At 45.7% G+C, this 14,434-nt stretch overlaps 1 protein-coding gene across 3 annotated transcripts in view; it reads left to right on the forward strand.

Annotated features, from left to right (window-relative positions):
• Nucleotides 1-14,434, forward strand: part of DNAJB6 (DnaJ heat shock protein family (Hsp40) member B6) — an 80,858-nt gene that overhangs the window by 14,472 nt on the left and 51,952 nt on the right. For all 3 annotated transcript variants that reach the window (XM_058428598.1, XM_032753234.2, XM_058428596.1), the window contains exons 2-3: nucleotides 6,734-6,824; nucleotides 11,352-11,461. In XM_058428598.1, coding sequence (XP_058284581.1) covers nucleotides 6,760-6,824; nucleotides 11,352-11,461 — 175 coding nt within the window. In that variant the 5' untranslated portion in view covers nucleotides 6,734-6,759. The remainder of the gene's footprint in view (nucleotides 1-6,733; nucleotides 6,825-11,351; nucleotides 11,462-14,434) is intronic.

Below are 14,434 nucleotides of genomic sequence, written 5' to 3' on the forward strand. Positions count from 1 at the left end.
GGCCGGGCGCGGTGGCTTGCGCCTGTAATCCCAGCACTTTCGGAGGCCGAGGAGGGCGGATCACAAGGTCAGGAGATGAGACCATCCTGGCCAGCATGGTGAAACCCCGTCTCTACTAAAAATACAAAAAAAAAAAATTAGCCAGGTGTGGTGGTGGATGCCTGGTAGTCCCAGCTACTCAGGAGGCTGAGGCAGGAGAATGGCGTGAACCCCGGAGGTGGAGCTTGCAGTGAGCTGAGATTGCGCCACTGCACTCCAGCCTGGGTGACAGAGTGAGACTCCGTCTCAAAAACAAACAAACAACAAAAAAACTTGTTTGGCCGGATATGGTGTATGCCCGTAATCCCAGCACTTTGGGAGGCCCAGGTGGACGGATCACCTGAGGTCAGGAGTTTGAAACCAGCCTGGCCAACATGGTGAAACCCTATGTCTACTTAAAAAAAAAAAAAAATACAAAAAATTAGTCGGTGTGGTGGCACATGCCTGTAGTCCCAGCTAGTTGAGAGGCTGAGGCAGGAGAATTGCTTTGAACCTGGGAGGCGGGGAGGTTTCAGTGAGTCCAGATTGCGCCGCTGCACTCCAGCCCGGGCGTCAGAGAGCGAGACACTATCTCAAAAAAAAAAAAAAAAAAAAAAAAAAACCAAAACCGTTGTCAGTTTAAAATATTTACTCCAAATTGTGGCTCACGCCTGTAATCCCAGCACTTTGGGAGGCTGAGGTGGGCGGATCACAAGGTCAGGAGATCGAGACCATCCTGGCCAACATGGTGAAACCCGTCCTTACTAAAAATACAAAAATTAGCTAGGCGTAGTGGTGGGCACCTGTAATCTCAGCTACTCCGGAGGCTGTGACAGGAAAGTCGCTTGAACCAGGGAGTTGGAGGTTGCAGTGAGCCAAAATTGTGCCACTCTAGCAACAGAGCAAGACTCTGTCTCAAAAAAATATATATGTATGTATATATATATAAACTTTTTTTTACTTCAAGTAAGCTAGGAGTATTTTCAGTATTGCTGAAGGCTTTACTTAATCATGCAGTGTGTTTGATCGTGGATGACTCTCTCAATATTTATTCAGCTGAATGTGGAATGAGGTGGTATGATAATGGGGGTGGGGGTGATTGGAGCCAAAGTCCTTCGACTGTTCCTGCTGGCTCCCTAGTGAGGGTGTGGCATCTCTGCAGATGAGTTCTCCTGACTGTGCTCAGGCAGCTCTCTGTGCCCATCGCTGCTGCCTGCTTTTCTCTTTCCTTCCCACTTCCTCATTGTGTGAGACCATCCACTCCGTGTATTACTAGTTCCTTTCTACTTCATCACAAGCAGGTAGCACTTAGGATGTTCTAGATGGCGCCCAGGGCTTTCTTCCTTTGGAGAGCATCATCTATAAATAACTATGGAAGTGGATGTCACCCACTTCACAGGGTGGGGAAGCAACCACAGTGAGTAGGTAGTTTTCCAGGGAACCACGGCTTGTTTACAATAAACACCCAGTTCACTTCCAAGTTTCTACGCTGTGAACATTATTGCTTCCCTATATGGGGAAGGCAGGGTGGTAAATCCTTGATTCTTAGTGCTTGCTGGCTTTTTAGAGTGACATGAACTCAAGAATTTTAAATGTAGGTTTTAAATTCAATTCAGTCAGTTCACTTCGAAGCCCACATTCTCGTTAAGGTCAGGAATTGTCCTATCAATTTTTTTTTTTTTTAATTTTTAAAATTTTTTGTAGAGACAGGGTTTCGCCGTGTTGCCAAGGCTGGTCTCGAACTGCTGGGCTCACGCAATTTGTCCACCTCGGGCTCCTAAAGTGTTGAGATTACAGGTGTGAGTTACCACACCCGGTCCAGTTCGGTTTCTGTGTCCTTCTGACGTACGCTTCGTCTTTTTGAACTTCTTAAACTTTATTTTGAAATAGTTTTAGGTTTACAGAAAAGTTGTAAAGATAGTACAGGGATTTTCCTGTATACCCTTCACCCAACTTTCCTTAATCTTTCTGTAACTGTGGTAACTATGGTGAATTTCTCAAAAGTAAGCAGTTGACACCGCTACAGTACTGTTAAATGTGGACTTTATTCATATTCCACCTGTTTTTCTGCTAATGTCCTTTTCCTGTTCTAGAAACCATCCGAGGAACACAGATTGTATTTAGTTGTCATTTATTCTTAGTTATAGGTTGTCTGTCTCCTTGTTTTTCTTGACCAGGGGCGTGTGTGTGTGTGTGTGTGTGTGTGTGTGTGTGTGTGTGTGTTTTGTGGTAAGTTGGGCCTGGTTAGTGCTTGCATGGGAGGTAGGGTCTCGTTCTGTTGCCTATGCTGGAATGCCGTGGTGCAGTCATGACACACTGCAGCCTTGACGACCTTCCTGGCCCAAGTGATCCTCCCACCTCAGCCTCCTGAGTAGCTAGGATGACAGACACATGCCACAGCTACTTAAAATTTTTTTTTGTTGCGCAGAGTTCTCACTGTGTTTCCCAGGCTGATCTTGAACTCCTGGGCTCAAGCAGTCCTCCTGCCTCGGCCTCCCAAAGTGCTGGAATTACAGGAGTGAGCCACTGCACCTGGTCTGAGTCTGTGATTTTTGGATAGCTTTTTAAATTTTCTTGCTTGATCTAGCATTAGCCAGTATAGTAAATTTTTATTTCAATCTAATTCTGAATTGACTTGTCCTTTATAGCTGGTTTTGTCCAGGGTAGGACCACAGATTGTATGTGTTGTGATAATAATCTACACATTTATTCATTTTTGTTTCTTTTGAGATGGAGTTTTGTTCTTGTTGCCCAGGCTGGAGTGCAATGGCACGATCTCGGCTCACCGCAACCTCCGCTTCCTGGGTTCAAGCGATTCTCCTGCCTCAGCCTCTTGAGTAGCTGGGATTACAGGCATGTGCCACCACGCCCGGCTAATTTTGTATTTTTAGTAAAGACGAGGTTGCTCCATGTTGATCAGGCTGGTCTGGAACTCCTGACCTCAGGTGGTCCACCCACCTTGGCCTCCCAAAGTGCTGGGATTATAGGTGTGAGCCACTGCGCCCAGCTATTCATTTTTAGTTTTAATTTTTTTTTTAAATTTGTTTTCATTTTTTTGGAGACAGGTATCACTCTCACCCAAGCTGGAGTGCTGTGGCACGCTCTCGAACAGGTCTCCAACTCCTGGGCTCAAGGAATCCTCCCACTTTGGTCTCACAAAGTTCCGGGATTACAGGTGTGTGCCACCGTGCCCAGCCAATATCTGCACATTTATAAGCTGACATCTCTGAGAGCACAGGGCAGGATGAAATTAGAGGCTGCCGAAGGTCAGGGTAAGGGATAATGATGCTGGTGAAGATAAAGAACAGTGAATGAATTTCAGATATTTCAGAGGTAGACTTGACAGAACTTTGTGATTTATTTGTGTCTGCGTGCTGAGTGTAGTGATGTTGGCGAAGGTGAACATTTCACAGGCACCTCGGAGCTCAAGGTAGAATTTACTAGAAAAAGACCAGGTATGTAGGAGGTGGGGAGGATTAAGAGTTAAATTTTGGTCGTGTTCTATTTAGGATGTCTGCTGGACATCGAAGTGGCTGTGTCAAATAGTCATCTGTCTATTTGTGTCTGAAGTGCCCAGGAGAGGCCTGATCTTGGAGCTTACATCTGGGAGTCATTGCTAAGTAAATGATACTTATGTAATGGGAAAGGATGAGAACCCACATGTAGGATGAGGGTTGGCCTTGAGCCTTTAGCGTTCCCATAGTTTTCTTCAGCCGGCCAGTGGAGGGGTGAAAGTTGGTGATGGAAGGCAGATGGAGAGAGAAGTTGGATGAGGAGAGTTGGGAAACGTCTGTGGGTGGTGCTGTGGGTTTTTTACTGACCTTAAATAAGAGCCTCCAGTGGCAGGCAGTGGGGAGCTGCAGCAGGACTGGGGGATGAGTCCAGGCAAGGAAGTGGAGCGGCTAAGGGTAAGCGGTGCAGGAGGAGCGCGGAGGTGAGGGCGTCCACTCCAGGGGGTGGCCCTCATTACTGCCTTTATGCTTGCTTTGTAGGGTAGCCTTCATTTGGTAAGGAAAGTAGCCATTTGATGGAGTGCTGCATGAATACTGGGTGCTGTTAATGGATGCTGCACGTACATGACAGAGCAGGCTTTCAGTGAGAGTGTTTTTGGTGGTGAAGTAAATCACAGCATTCCCCAGCTGGCCATGCGGCCCTTGCCCACACCCATGTTCTCACCTCTGTGCTCGCTGCCTTGGGGGGGTGTCTTTCTCCCATTCCCACCACCACATGCACAAACACAGGCACCCAAGTGCAGGCAGAAGATGAGCTGTTTGGACTTGGGAGGGCACGTGTGCTTGGTGTGTGGCACATTGAATGGTCTCTTGCTATATATAGTGCTCAGAGGGGATGATCCAGGTGTCTGGCATGGGAAGATTGGTACTGAGATTTCTGCTCTTGTTCTGTTAGTGAGAGTGGATTAGCAGCTTCCCCCTGTTTCTGCTAGGTACTGCCGCTGGCATCACTGCCAAAATGCCACCTCAGATCCTTGGCAGCAAACTGGAGCTCGAGTGAAAATAACCTCACGTAGTCACTCAGCCAAGGGAGTTGAGGGAGACGTGAAGAAACGCTGGCTTTCCTGCTGCTTGTTGGCTGCTCTGCCTTATGTGCTGTGACTGATGGGCAGGTTTTTAGTTACTGAAAGAAGATTGCGGTGTTCCTACTTATGGGAATCGACTCCTGTCTTTTCTCTAGAGACTGGTTGGACTTGTGTGGCCTGAATCCTGTATGTTGCCATGTCATTCTAACTACCAGGGAGGAAATCTTTCATAATTGGGTTTTCCTTAGCTTGTAACTTATTAAATAAAAAAGTCCCTAATATTTTATATTGAATATTTCCAAATGGAGTGGAAAGAACTGTGCTGTGGGATACCCTTAGGCTCATTCTCCAATTAATATTTTATCTTTGTTTTATTATGTATCCAGCAAAACTGATAACGTTAAATTGGAATAATTATAAGAAAATAGGAACCATAGAAGTTTTTTTCTAAGTTGTAATTTTAAAAATACTGGGAACAGATCTACTTAAGAAAAAGAACATTTTGATGCTCTAAATTCTATATTTTGTAGTTGGCATATTAAACTTAACACCTAGAATCTTTGCTGTCATGTATTTGAAGATGTACATTTCTAAGTTTGATGTTAGTCATTCTGTTGAATTGATAATGTAGTTTATATACATCTAAATAGATCCTGATTTCCATTATAGTTTTTTGTTTTTTTTTGATTAAAGGACTTCTATAAAAACAAGAGTTTTAGGTCAAGGTTTGGTGGCTCATGCCTGCAGTCCCAGCACTTTGGGAGGCTGAGGTGGGAGGAATTCTTGAGCCCAGGAGTTTGAGACCAAGATCAGCAACAAAGTGAGACCCCGTCTCAATGAAAAAAAAAAAAAAAAAAAACAACCAAGAGTTGAAGTTTCCACAGATGTTTCTTTGTGGCTTCGTGATACTGTTTTTTTTCTTTCTTTTTTTTTGAGACAGTCTCGTTCTGTCGCCTGGGCTGGAGTCCAGTGGCATGGGCTGGAGTCCAGTGGCACGATGTCAGCTCACTGCAATCTCTGCCATATGGGTTCAAGCAATTCTTCTGCCTCAGCCTCCCGACTAGCTGGGACTACCGGCGTGCACCACCAGACCTGGCTAATTTTTGTATTTTTAGTAGAGACGGGGTTTCACCATGTTGGCCAGGCTGATCTCGAACTCCTGACCTCAAGTGATCCACCTGCCTCGGCCTCCTAAAGCGCGGGGATTACAGATGTGAGCCACCGCGCCCGGCTATGCAGATTCTTGATCGTTGGTTTAATAGAGTAGGTTAGCCAGTCAAATTTAAATAAGTAAATTGGTTAGGAAACGTCACATCTTAAAGCAGCAGTGTGTGTGTACTTCTTCCTTGTGGGACCAGAGGCTACATCTTCCATTAGAGCTGGCAGAAGCAGAATGGGTTTCATTGTACATTTTACTGCCCGGGGAAGTAACAAGGTTGAACCACATAATCCATAGGGGAACTTAGGGAATGAATCTCTGCTGCTGGTTTTCTACCTTCCAGTTGGTAGTGATACTATCTAATTAGTGTGGTCAGCAGGGCAATATTGTATTTGTTTGGTAGAGGAATGGATGGGAGCTTGGAACCAGAGGGTAAAGTTAGGCTAACTACTGTGTAGTCAAAGGTCTTTCTCTCTTGGGAGATGTGTGGGAGGGCTTTTGCTGTTCCCTTGTGTGGGTGACAGAATGGTGGAAGGATGGCTTCCTATTGTTCCCATGTGAAGTTGGTTCAGGGCAGGGACAATGTGTTTGTCCTTGGAGCCCCGTGGTCTTGCCTGATGCCTGGCACAGGAATGCATTGAATGAAAGAGGTAACTGACATTCCCTGAGCACAGACCGTGTCTAGGAACACATGACAGACTTTGTCAGCTAGTGGTCAAGTGGCACGGAGTCTCTGCCTCAGAGTCACCTGTTGTTTTTATTTAGTTTAGGCTATTATTAGGCTATTTCAGAGCTTTTTTCCCCATATCTAGAAGGGTCTTAGGGCATGAATCTGGGAACCAGTTCCCAGACAAGGTCTTGGCCCAGCAGGCTAGTGGTTAGCTCTAGTGGAAGTTCTCTCTGTAGGCCAGTAGGTGCTAAGGTGACACCACCCTTTCCTCCCTCTCCAGACCCATCCCACCACTGTGACTTGCCCATCCCCAGCAGCCTCATCACTGACCACCTGTTTTTACTTGCAGGACCCATTCCAACAATCTCTTAAAACATGGTGGATTACTATGAAGTTCTAGGCGTGCAGAGACATGCCTCACCTGAGGATATTAAAAAGGCGTAAGTAATTTCATTTCTGAGATAATGCATTTTCACAGTGGTACATTGGTAATTGAGTAGTATAACTTCTTCTATTGCCTATGAAAACGGCTTTTAATGTAGTATACCAGTCTTTGAATGGCACATAGTTTAATTTGACAGAGCAGTTAACAAGGAGCATTTGCAGTCTAGGCCTGGGCTTTGCTCTTCACTAGTCAGTCACTTGGTTTATATCTGAAGTCGCTGATTATTTCACTGAGGATGCGAGATAATCCCAAACATCTTTTACATTGGACTTTGAAAATGGAGCTGACTTGGCACTCTTGAGTGCCCCTTTGCAAGGTAGGGGCCCAGAGTACATAGCACTCGAATTTTCTTGCTGTGATTGTTGGGCTCCAGCCTATGCCATTGGAGTCCCTTCTGATTCATATGAAAGTTTGAGAACTGCACCGGTGCCTGTTATACCTGCATCTGTGTGACCAGGGCCTGGCCAGTGTGAGGATGGCAGTTCCAGCCACAGAAAGCTCTCATGGTAACATTAGTCTGTTTAATTAATAAGGTGTTAACTGTGAATGTAGAGTATACAGCAAAGATGTCATGAAACAGATTGTTAGATTTTAACATAGCTAGAGAGCAGTTAGCCTGGAATAGTTGGAACCAACTTTAAAAAAATTGTTAATAAATAACGAAGTCTATACTGCTAGACTTAGTGGGTCTGAAGATAGAATTAACTTTTTTGGGGGCCAAATAGTTCATTTTGCTTAATTTTTAAATTTTAATAAAAATACAGAGTCTCAATATGTTGCTCAGGCTGGTCTCAAACTCCTGGGCTCAAGCAATTCTCTCGCCTTGGCCTCCCAGATTGCTGCAATTATAGATGTGAGCCACTGTGCGTAGCTGAGATAGTTCATTTTAAAATGCTAAATTACGGCCAGGCAAGTGGCTCACACCGCTAATCCCAGCACTTCGAGAGGCCTAGGTGGGAGGGTCACTCGAGCCCAGGTGTTTGAGACCAGCCTGGGCAACAAAATGAGATACTGTCTTGACTAAAAAAAAAAAAAAAAAAAAAAAAAATAGTTGGGTGTGGTGGCATATGCCTGTAGTCCCAGGTGCTCCAGAGGCTGAGGCAGGAGAATTGCTTGAGCCCAGGAGGTTGGGGCTGCAGTGAGCCCTGTTCTTGCCACTGCACTCCAGCTTGGGCAACCAAGCTGAGACCCTGTCTCAAAAAAGCCAAGTCAGGACGGCTGACGTTGCCTGAAGATTATTTGAAACCTCTGCCGAGGAACCTAGTAGAAGCAGTCCACTGAGGAGAGGTCAGGCAGGCCCTGATGCTGTGACCAGTGGAGTGAGGTTTCCCACACTTTGAGGAAGCCTGTGCTGCACACTTTAGGCTCACACTATTCTTATCAATAGTGTTAACAGCCAGTAATACTTGACAGATTATAGAACGAAGATAGCTGGGAATACTTTACTCCTCTTGAATAAGTTAATGGATGTATTAGTCTGTTTTTACGCTGCTGATAAAGACATACCCGAGACTGGGAAGAAAAGGAGGTTTAATTTGACTTACAGTTCCACATGGCTGGGGAGGTCTTATAATCATGGAGGAGGGCGAAAGACACTTCTTACATGGTGACAGCAAGAGAATGAGGAAGAAGCAAAAGCGGAAACCCCTTATAAACCCATCAGGTCTTGTGAGGCTTATTATCAGGAGAATAGCACAGGAAAGGCTAGTCCCTGTGATTCAGTTACCTCCCCCTGGGTCCCTCGCGTAACACCTGGGAGTTCTGGGAGTTACAACTCAAGTTGAGATTTGGGTGGGGACACAGCCAAACCTTATCAGTGGATAAGCATATTATGTGTACAGTATTTTCAGTAATGATGGAAATTACATACCTTTATGATAGCGGTCATTAGAGAGTAGATTGGTTTTAGTTATTTCTGAGAACATACAGGTTGCTGAGTGTCTCTAGCATGACGCTGAAGTAGGAATTTAGAAAAGGCTGTTACCTATAAAAGCAGTGAGATTTCCTGCACTCCTGAGTGTACAGTTGTATAAATGCTGATTTTTAAAAATGAGCAGAATGATAGCTATGGGGTGCATGCTGTTAGAACAGTCTATTTTGTATACCCTTGGCTTTGTGTGTGTTGACAGTTTTTGTTTGAGGACTTAAAGGTCTGTGGCTGCCACTTGTTATGCATCTCTCCTGAGATACCAGACTCTTCCTGTGTTTGAATCACACACCATGGGCCTTCCTTCCTTGGTGCTGAAGTACTGGTGTGCAGGTCCAACAGATCTGAAGGTCAACATTCAAAGTCATTTGGCACTGTTCACACTTGCATATCATGTTGTATTACACCTTGATTTTTAAATATTTTAGTAGTGTATGACTGGGGCATACACAGTTGAATCTTGTCCTGCTCTCATCCATTACCAAGTTTTCATATGAACACTAGATGGTGGGTAGTACTGCACAGTAATCATTTTTCTCTTGTCTTTTGTATGGTCTGTTACTTTTGATTGAGGATTTCTGCACATTTAGGGTTATTTGATCCACTGCTACATGTTTGGTTTTTTTTTTTTTTGAGACGGTGTCTCGCTATGTTGCCCAGGTTGGAGTTCAATGGCGTGCTCGGCTCACTGCAACCTTTGCCTCCCGGGTTCAGGCGATTCTTTTGCTTTAGCCTCCCGAGTAGGTGGGACTACAGGCGCCTGCCACGACGCCCAGCTAATTTTTATATTTTTAATAGAGACGGGGTTTCACCATGTTGGCCAGGATGGTCTCAATCTCTTGACCTCGTGATCCGCCTTCCTCAGCCTCCCAAAGTGCTGGAATTATAGGCGTGAGCCACCGCGCCCGGCTGCTACATGTTTATTTAGGTCCACAGTGACATAAATTACTGTTAAGTATTCTGGACTCCAGCTTTAATCAGATTTTAGTATGGTTAAGCCAAGGTTTTGTTGAACATGTTGTAAGTTAAATTGAGCCACAACAGCTTTACAGTAATAACTTACCAAGTGTTAAAAGCGCTGTCAGATTAGTATACTAGTCTGAGATTTTGAGGGGTATGCTGCTTCTCTTTTTTAACATTACCCTCCTTTTGAATATATGCTGATTAGGTTTTGCTAATTAGACTAGAGGATTTTTTTGTATTCATTCATTCAGTCATTCATTCATGTATTCATGTTGAGCCGGAGGCTCGCTCTGTCAATAGCGTGGAGTTCAGTGGCACGATGTTGGCTCACTGCAGCCTCTCCGTCCTGGGTTCTAGCAGTTCTTCTGTCTCAGCCTCCTGAGTAGCTGGGATTACAGGCACGCACCTTCATGTCCGGCTTTTTGTATTTTTAGTAGAGATGGGGTTTCACCATGTTGGCCAGGTTGGTCTTGAACTCCTGACCTCAGGTGATCCACCCGCCTTGGCCTGCCAGAGTGCTGGGATTACAGGTGTGAGCCGCTGCACCTGGTCTTTTTTTTGTATTTAAATAGCATGCAATTATTTGGTCAGTTGGAACTCTACAACAGAATATGACCTTGGTTATAGAATCTTTGTAGAAGTCAGTGTTTTACCTCTGTTTAGATCTTGAATCTGGCACAGAGGGTGTTTGAAAGATTCTGAGATCCTGGCCTGTTTGGTGGCAGGTGACTCACCTTTGGCACACAGATGAGCTAAGTAGTGGGCTGGCTGAGGAAGTAGGGTCCTGGGAATCAGAACATGGAAGGATATGAATGGTGATGTTGGATCTTGTTGCTCAGTGACCCAGGCCTTTTTTTCCCTTTTTAAACATTTTTTGAGAAGGAGTTTCGCTCTTGTTGCCCAGGCTGGAGTGCAATGGTGCGATCTCGACTCACCACAGCCTCTGCCTCCCGGGTTCCAGTGATTCTCCTGTCGCAGCTTCCTGAGTAGCTGGGATTAGAGTCATGCCCCACCACGCCTGGCTAATTTTGTATTTTTAGTAGCGTTGGGGTTTCTCCATGTTGGCCAGGCTGGTCTCGAACTCCTGACCTCAGGTGATCCGCCCACCTCCCAAAGTGCTGGGATTACAGGCGTGAGCCACCACGCCTGGCCTTTCTCCTTTACTTCATGTACTTGCTCAGTCTTGTCACTGTCAGTCTATGTTGTGGACACTGTGATCTTCATTTTTCTCTCTCTAGAGGTTCGTTTGTATTATGTTATCAGGATTTTGTTTCTAAAACTTTAATGAATATTTTTACAATTTTAATTTTGAGACGGTCTTGTTCTGTCGCCCAGTCTGGACTGCAGTGGTGTGATCATAGCTCACTGTAGCCTTGAACTCCTGGCCTCAAGCAGTTGTCACACCTCAGTCTCTGGAGTAGCTGGGTCTGTCTGGCTGCACGCCACTATTCCTGGCTATCTGGATTTTAGAACTTTGTGTATTTCATTAGGAAAGGGAGGTTTTACAATTAAAACCAGTATTCATCTCACCAGTTGGCAGCTCTGAAGCCATTCTCGTGGTTAATGTTTGTTTCAAAAGCATAGTTGATTTCTGGATTTAGAATGTGATCAGTATCCTTTATTCTTTCCAAGATATCGAAAACTGGCACTGAAGTGGCATCCAGATAAAAATCCCGAGAATAAAGAAGAAGCAGAGAGAAAATTCAAGCAAGTAGCGGAGGCATATGAAGTGCTGTCAGATGGTGAGTGACAGCGAGCTGCTGAAGGACCCTGAGCGGACATGCTGGAGTGCGGAGTGGGTGTTGGGATCCTCCTCAGGGTAGCACAGTATGGACTCAAGTGACTTGTTTTTGATGCCTACTGGATTTTGGGCCCTTCTGAGAGGTTTTTACTTTTCTCGTGAAGATTTGAATTGATTTAGGTAACCACGAGTGCTGAGGAGCACCAGGGCTTCTAGCAGTTTCTCTTAGGATGGCTGTTTTAAAACAGGACTAGACATCCTGGCTTTGAGGAACCCGGGAGAGAAGAGGTTGTGGGACTCAGGTCACTGTGCATGTGGTGTGCCTGCCCCCGTTGTGTGTGATCATTCTGACCTTGCTCACCCCCACTGGCTTATACAATACCATGCCAGTGGAGTCAGCTTTACTACTTGAGAGGATGTCATTAGTTCCCAAAAAGAGCGGATGGAACATGCAGCTAAAATTTAGATTTCACATTTCAGGCCTGTCTTCCCCTCCTAGGTCTGGAGCAGAGGTGTTGTACGTTACTGGAAGCCAGATCCATTGGCCTAGTTCACAAATTGGTGAGGGGTCAGAGGTCAGCCATCGCCTAGATGCAGTTGGGGTTCCATGGGGAAGTAAAGGCTCTGCATGGGGCCTGGGGTAGGGGAACAGTGATGGAACTGGAAAGCCACACAGTGCCCCTGTCTGCTGCAGTGCTGGGTGGCCTGTTGCGAGCAAAGCCCGAGGCATTTTCAAGGTTAGGGATGGACTAACTGAACCCTGGAAGTGGGCACTTGGTTAGGTTAAGTGTATCTGCATATGGTCAGGTAATTGGCCCTTATTTACAACAAAATTTTTTTTTTCTTTTTTAAAGAACCTAATTTGAGGCAGAGGTTGCAGTGAGCCGAGATTGCGCCACTGCACTCCAGCCTGGGCGACAGTGCGAGACTGTCTCCAAAAACCAAACCAAACCAAACAAAAAAACCAATCAGAAGGAACCCAGTGTAAGCTTGCCACCTTCAACAGCTACCAGGACACCACCAGCTTTGCTTTCTCTGGTGACACTGTGGCCCACCCCCTTTGTTTTAGAGGAAATCCCAGACGTTTTACTTCAGAAAATATGAAAAGACATAAAAACACTGATATTTGAAATCTTCTTGAAATGCGGCATTTAAGGTCTTGAACTGTTGAGCTTATTCATTGGAAAGTTTTTTTTTTTTTTTTTTTAAAAAGAGAGAGGATCTTGCTATATTTCCCAGGGAGGCCTTGAACTCCTGGGTTGAGGTGATGGTCCTCTCCTCAATTCCAAGCACCATTGCGCCAGGCTTGTTCCCTTGGATTTGTGTGCTGGAGTGACAGGAGGGCACAGGCCTCAGTGTTGCCATCTTGGTCTTCGGCCCTTGTTGTTGGTGTGCTAATCCAGTATTGCCAGATTCAGGATTTTAGGGACTAGTAACATTAGGAAAAGTGAGGACCAAAATGAAGCTTCATATTTGATAGAGCAGCTATAAACTACCACACTGAAAAGTCGCTTGGTTCTTTTGGGAGGTGTATGGGGTGTGTTTTTCGTGTCCTTTTAGGCAGCCTTCAGTGCCAGCTGGAGTTGTCTTCAAAACATGGTCATTGTTCTTGCCATGGCACTGGCTGCCTGAACCTGCTTGCAAGTGGTTTGTTTCTAAGCCTGTTTTCCCATTTTGTGGGATGTGAGATTTTCTTTTACTTTTTAAAAATTGAGAAGGGGTCTCACTCTGTTGCCCAGGCTGGAATGTAGTGGCACGATCACAGTTCGCTGCAGTCTTGACCTTCCAGGATCAAGCGATTCTCCCATCTCGGCTTCCTGAGTAACTGGGACCACGGGTGGGTGCCACTGTGCCCAGCTAACTCTTTTGTATTGTGTTTAAAGGTGGGATTTTGCCATGTTGCCCAGGCTGGTCTTGAACTCCTGGGCTTAAGTAATCCACCTGCCTTACCCACACGAAGTGTTGTGTTGGGATTATAGGCGTTAGCCACTGCATCCAGCCTGAGATTTTTTGAGGAACGCAGATGGTGTCATGTCAGAAGTACCGGTGCTTCTAATGTCATTGTTTTTGTTCTGGGCTGTAAGTAGCATTTGGAGTGTAAGTGTGAAGACTGTCAGTGGAAACTGGCACGCTAGCCCCAGGCCTTGCATCCGGGTGGTCTGCTTCGAGGGTGAATGAGCCTGTAGGGTGTTAGGTTGGCCCCTTTCTGGCACATCTACTTTCTTCCAGTTGCCTAGGCCCTGGCATGTTTGTTTTTGTGCTGCAGATACGGTCCTCTGATTGGATTTTTGTAGTAAAATGGTGCACCTCTATGGTTGGAATAATCTTGTACTTGGTCATGTGATTTTAATGTAGCATGCCTGGGCTCTGTGGGCAGTAGAGTGAAAGAAACGATCTCATGGAATAAAGAAAAAAAAAATTTTTTTTTTTTTTTTGAGACGGAGTTTTGCTCTTGTTGCCTAGGCTTGAGTGCAGTGGTGCAATCTCGGTTCACTGCAACCTCTGCCTCCTGGGTTCAAGCAGTTCTCCTGCCTCAGTCCCCTGCGTAGCTAGGATCACAGGCATGCGCCACCATGCGTGGCTAATTTTGTATTTTTAGTAGAGACTGGGTTTTTCCATGTTGGCCAGGCTGCCCTTGAACTCCTGACCTCAGGTGATCCTCCCTTCTTGGCCTCCGAAAGTGCTGGGATTACAGGTGTGAGCCACTGTGCCCGGCTAAGTTTTTTTTTTCCCCCCTGCTCTTGTTGCCCAGGCTGGAGTGCAATGGCATGATCTTGGCTCACCACAACCTCCACCTCCCGGGTTCAAGCTGTTCTCCTGCCTCAGCCTCCTGAGTAGCTGGGATTAGAAGCACCTGCCACCATGCCTGGCTAATTATTGTATTTTTACAAGAGATGCGGTTTCACCGTATTGGCCAGGCTGGTCTCAAACTCCTGACCTCAGGTGATCTGCCCACCTTGGCCTCCCAAAGTGA

The sequence above is a fragment of the Hylobates moloch genome, unplaced genomic scaffold (genome assembly GCF_009828535.3).
Source record: "Hylobates moloch isolate HMO894 unplaced genomic scaffold, HMol_V3 SCAFFOLD_1, whole genome shotgun sequence".
Lineage (NCBI taxonomy): Eukaryota > Metazoa > Chordata > Mammalia > Primates > Hylobatidae > Hylobates > Hylobates moloch.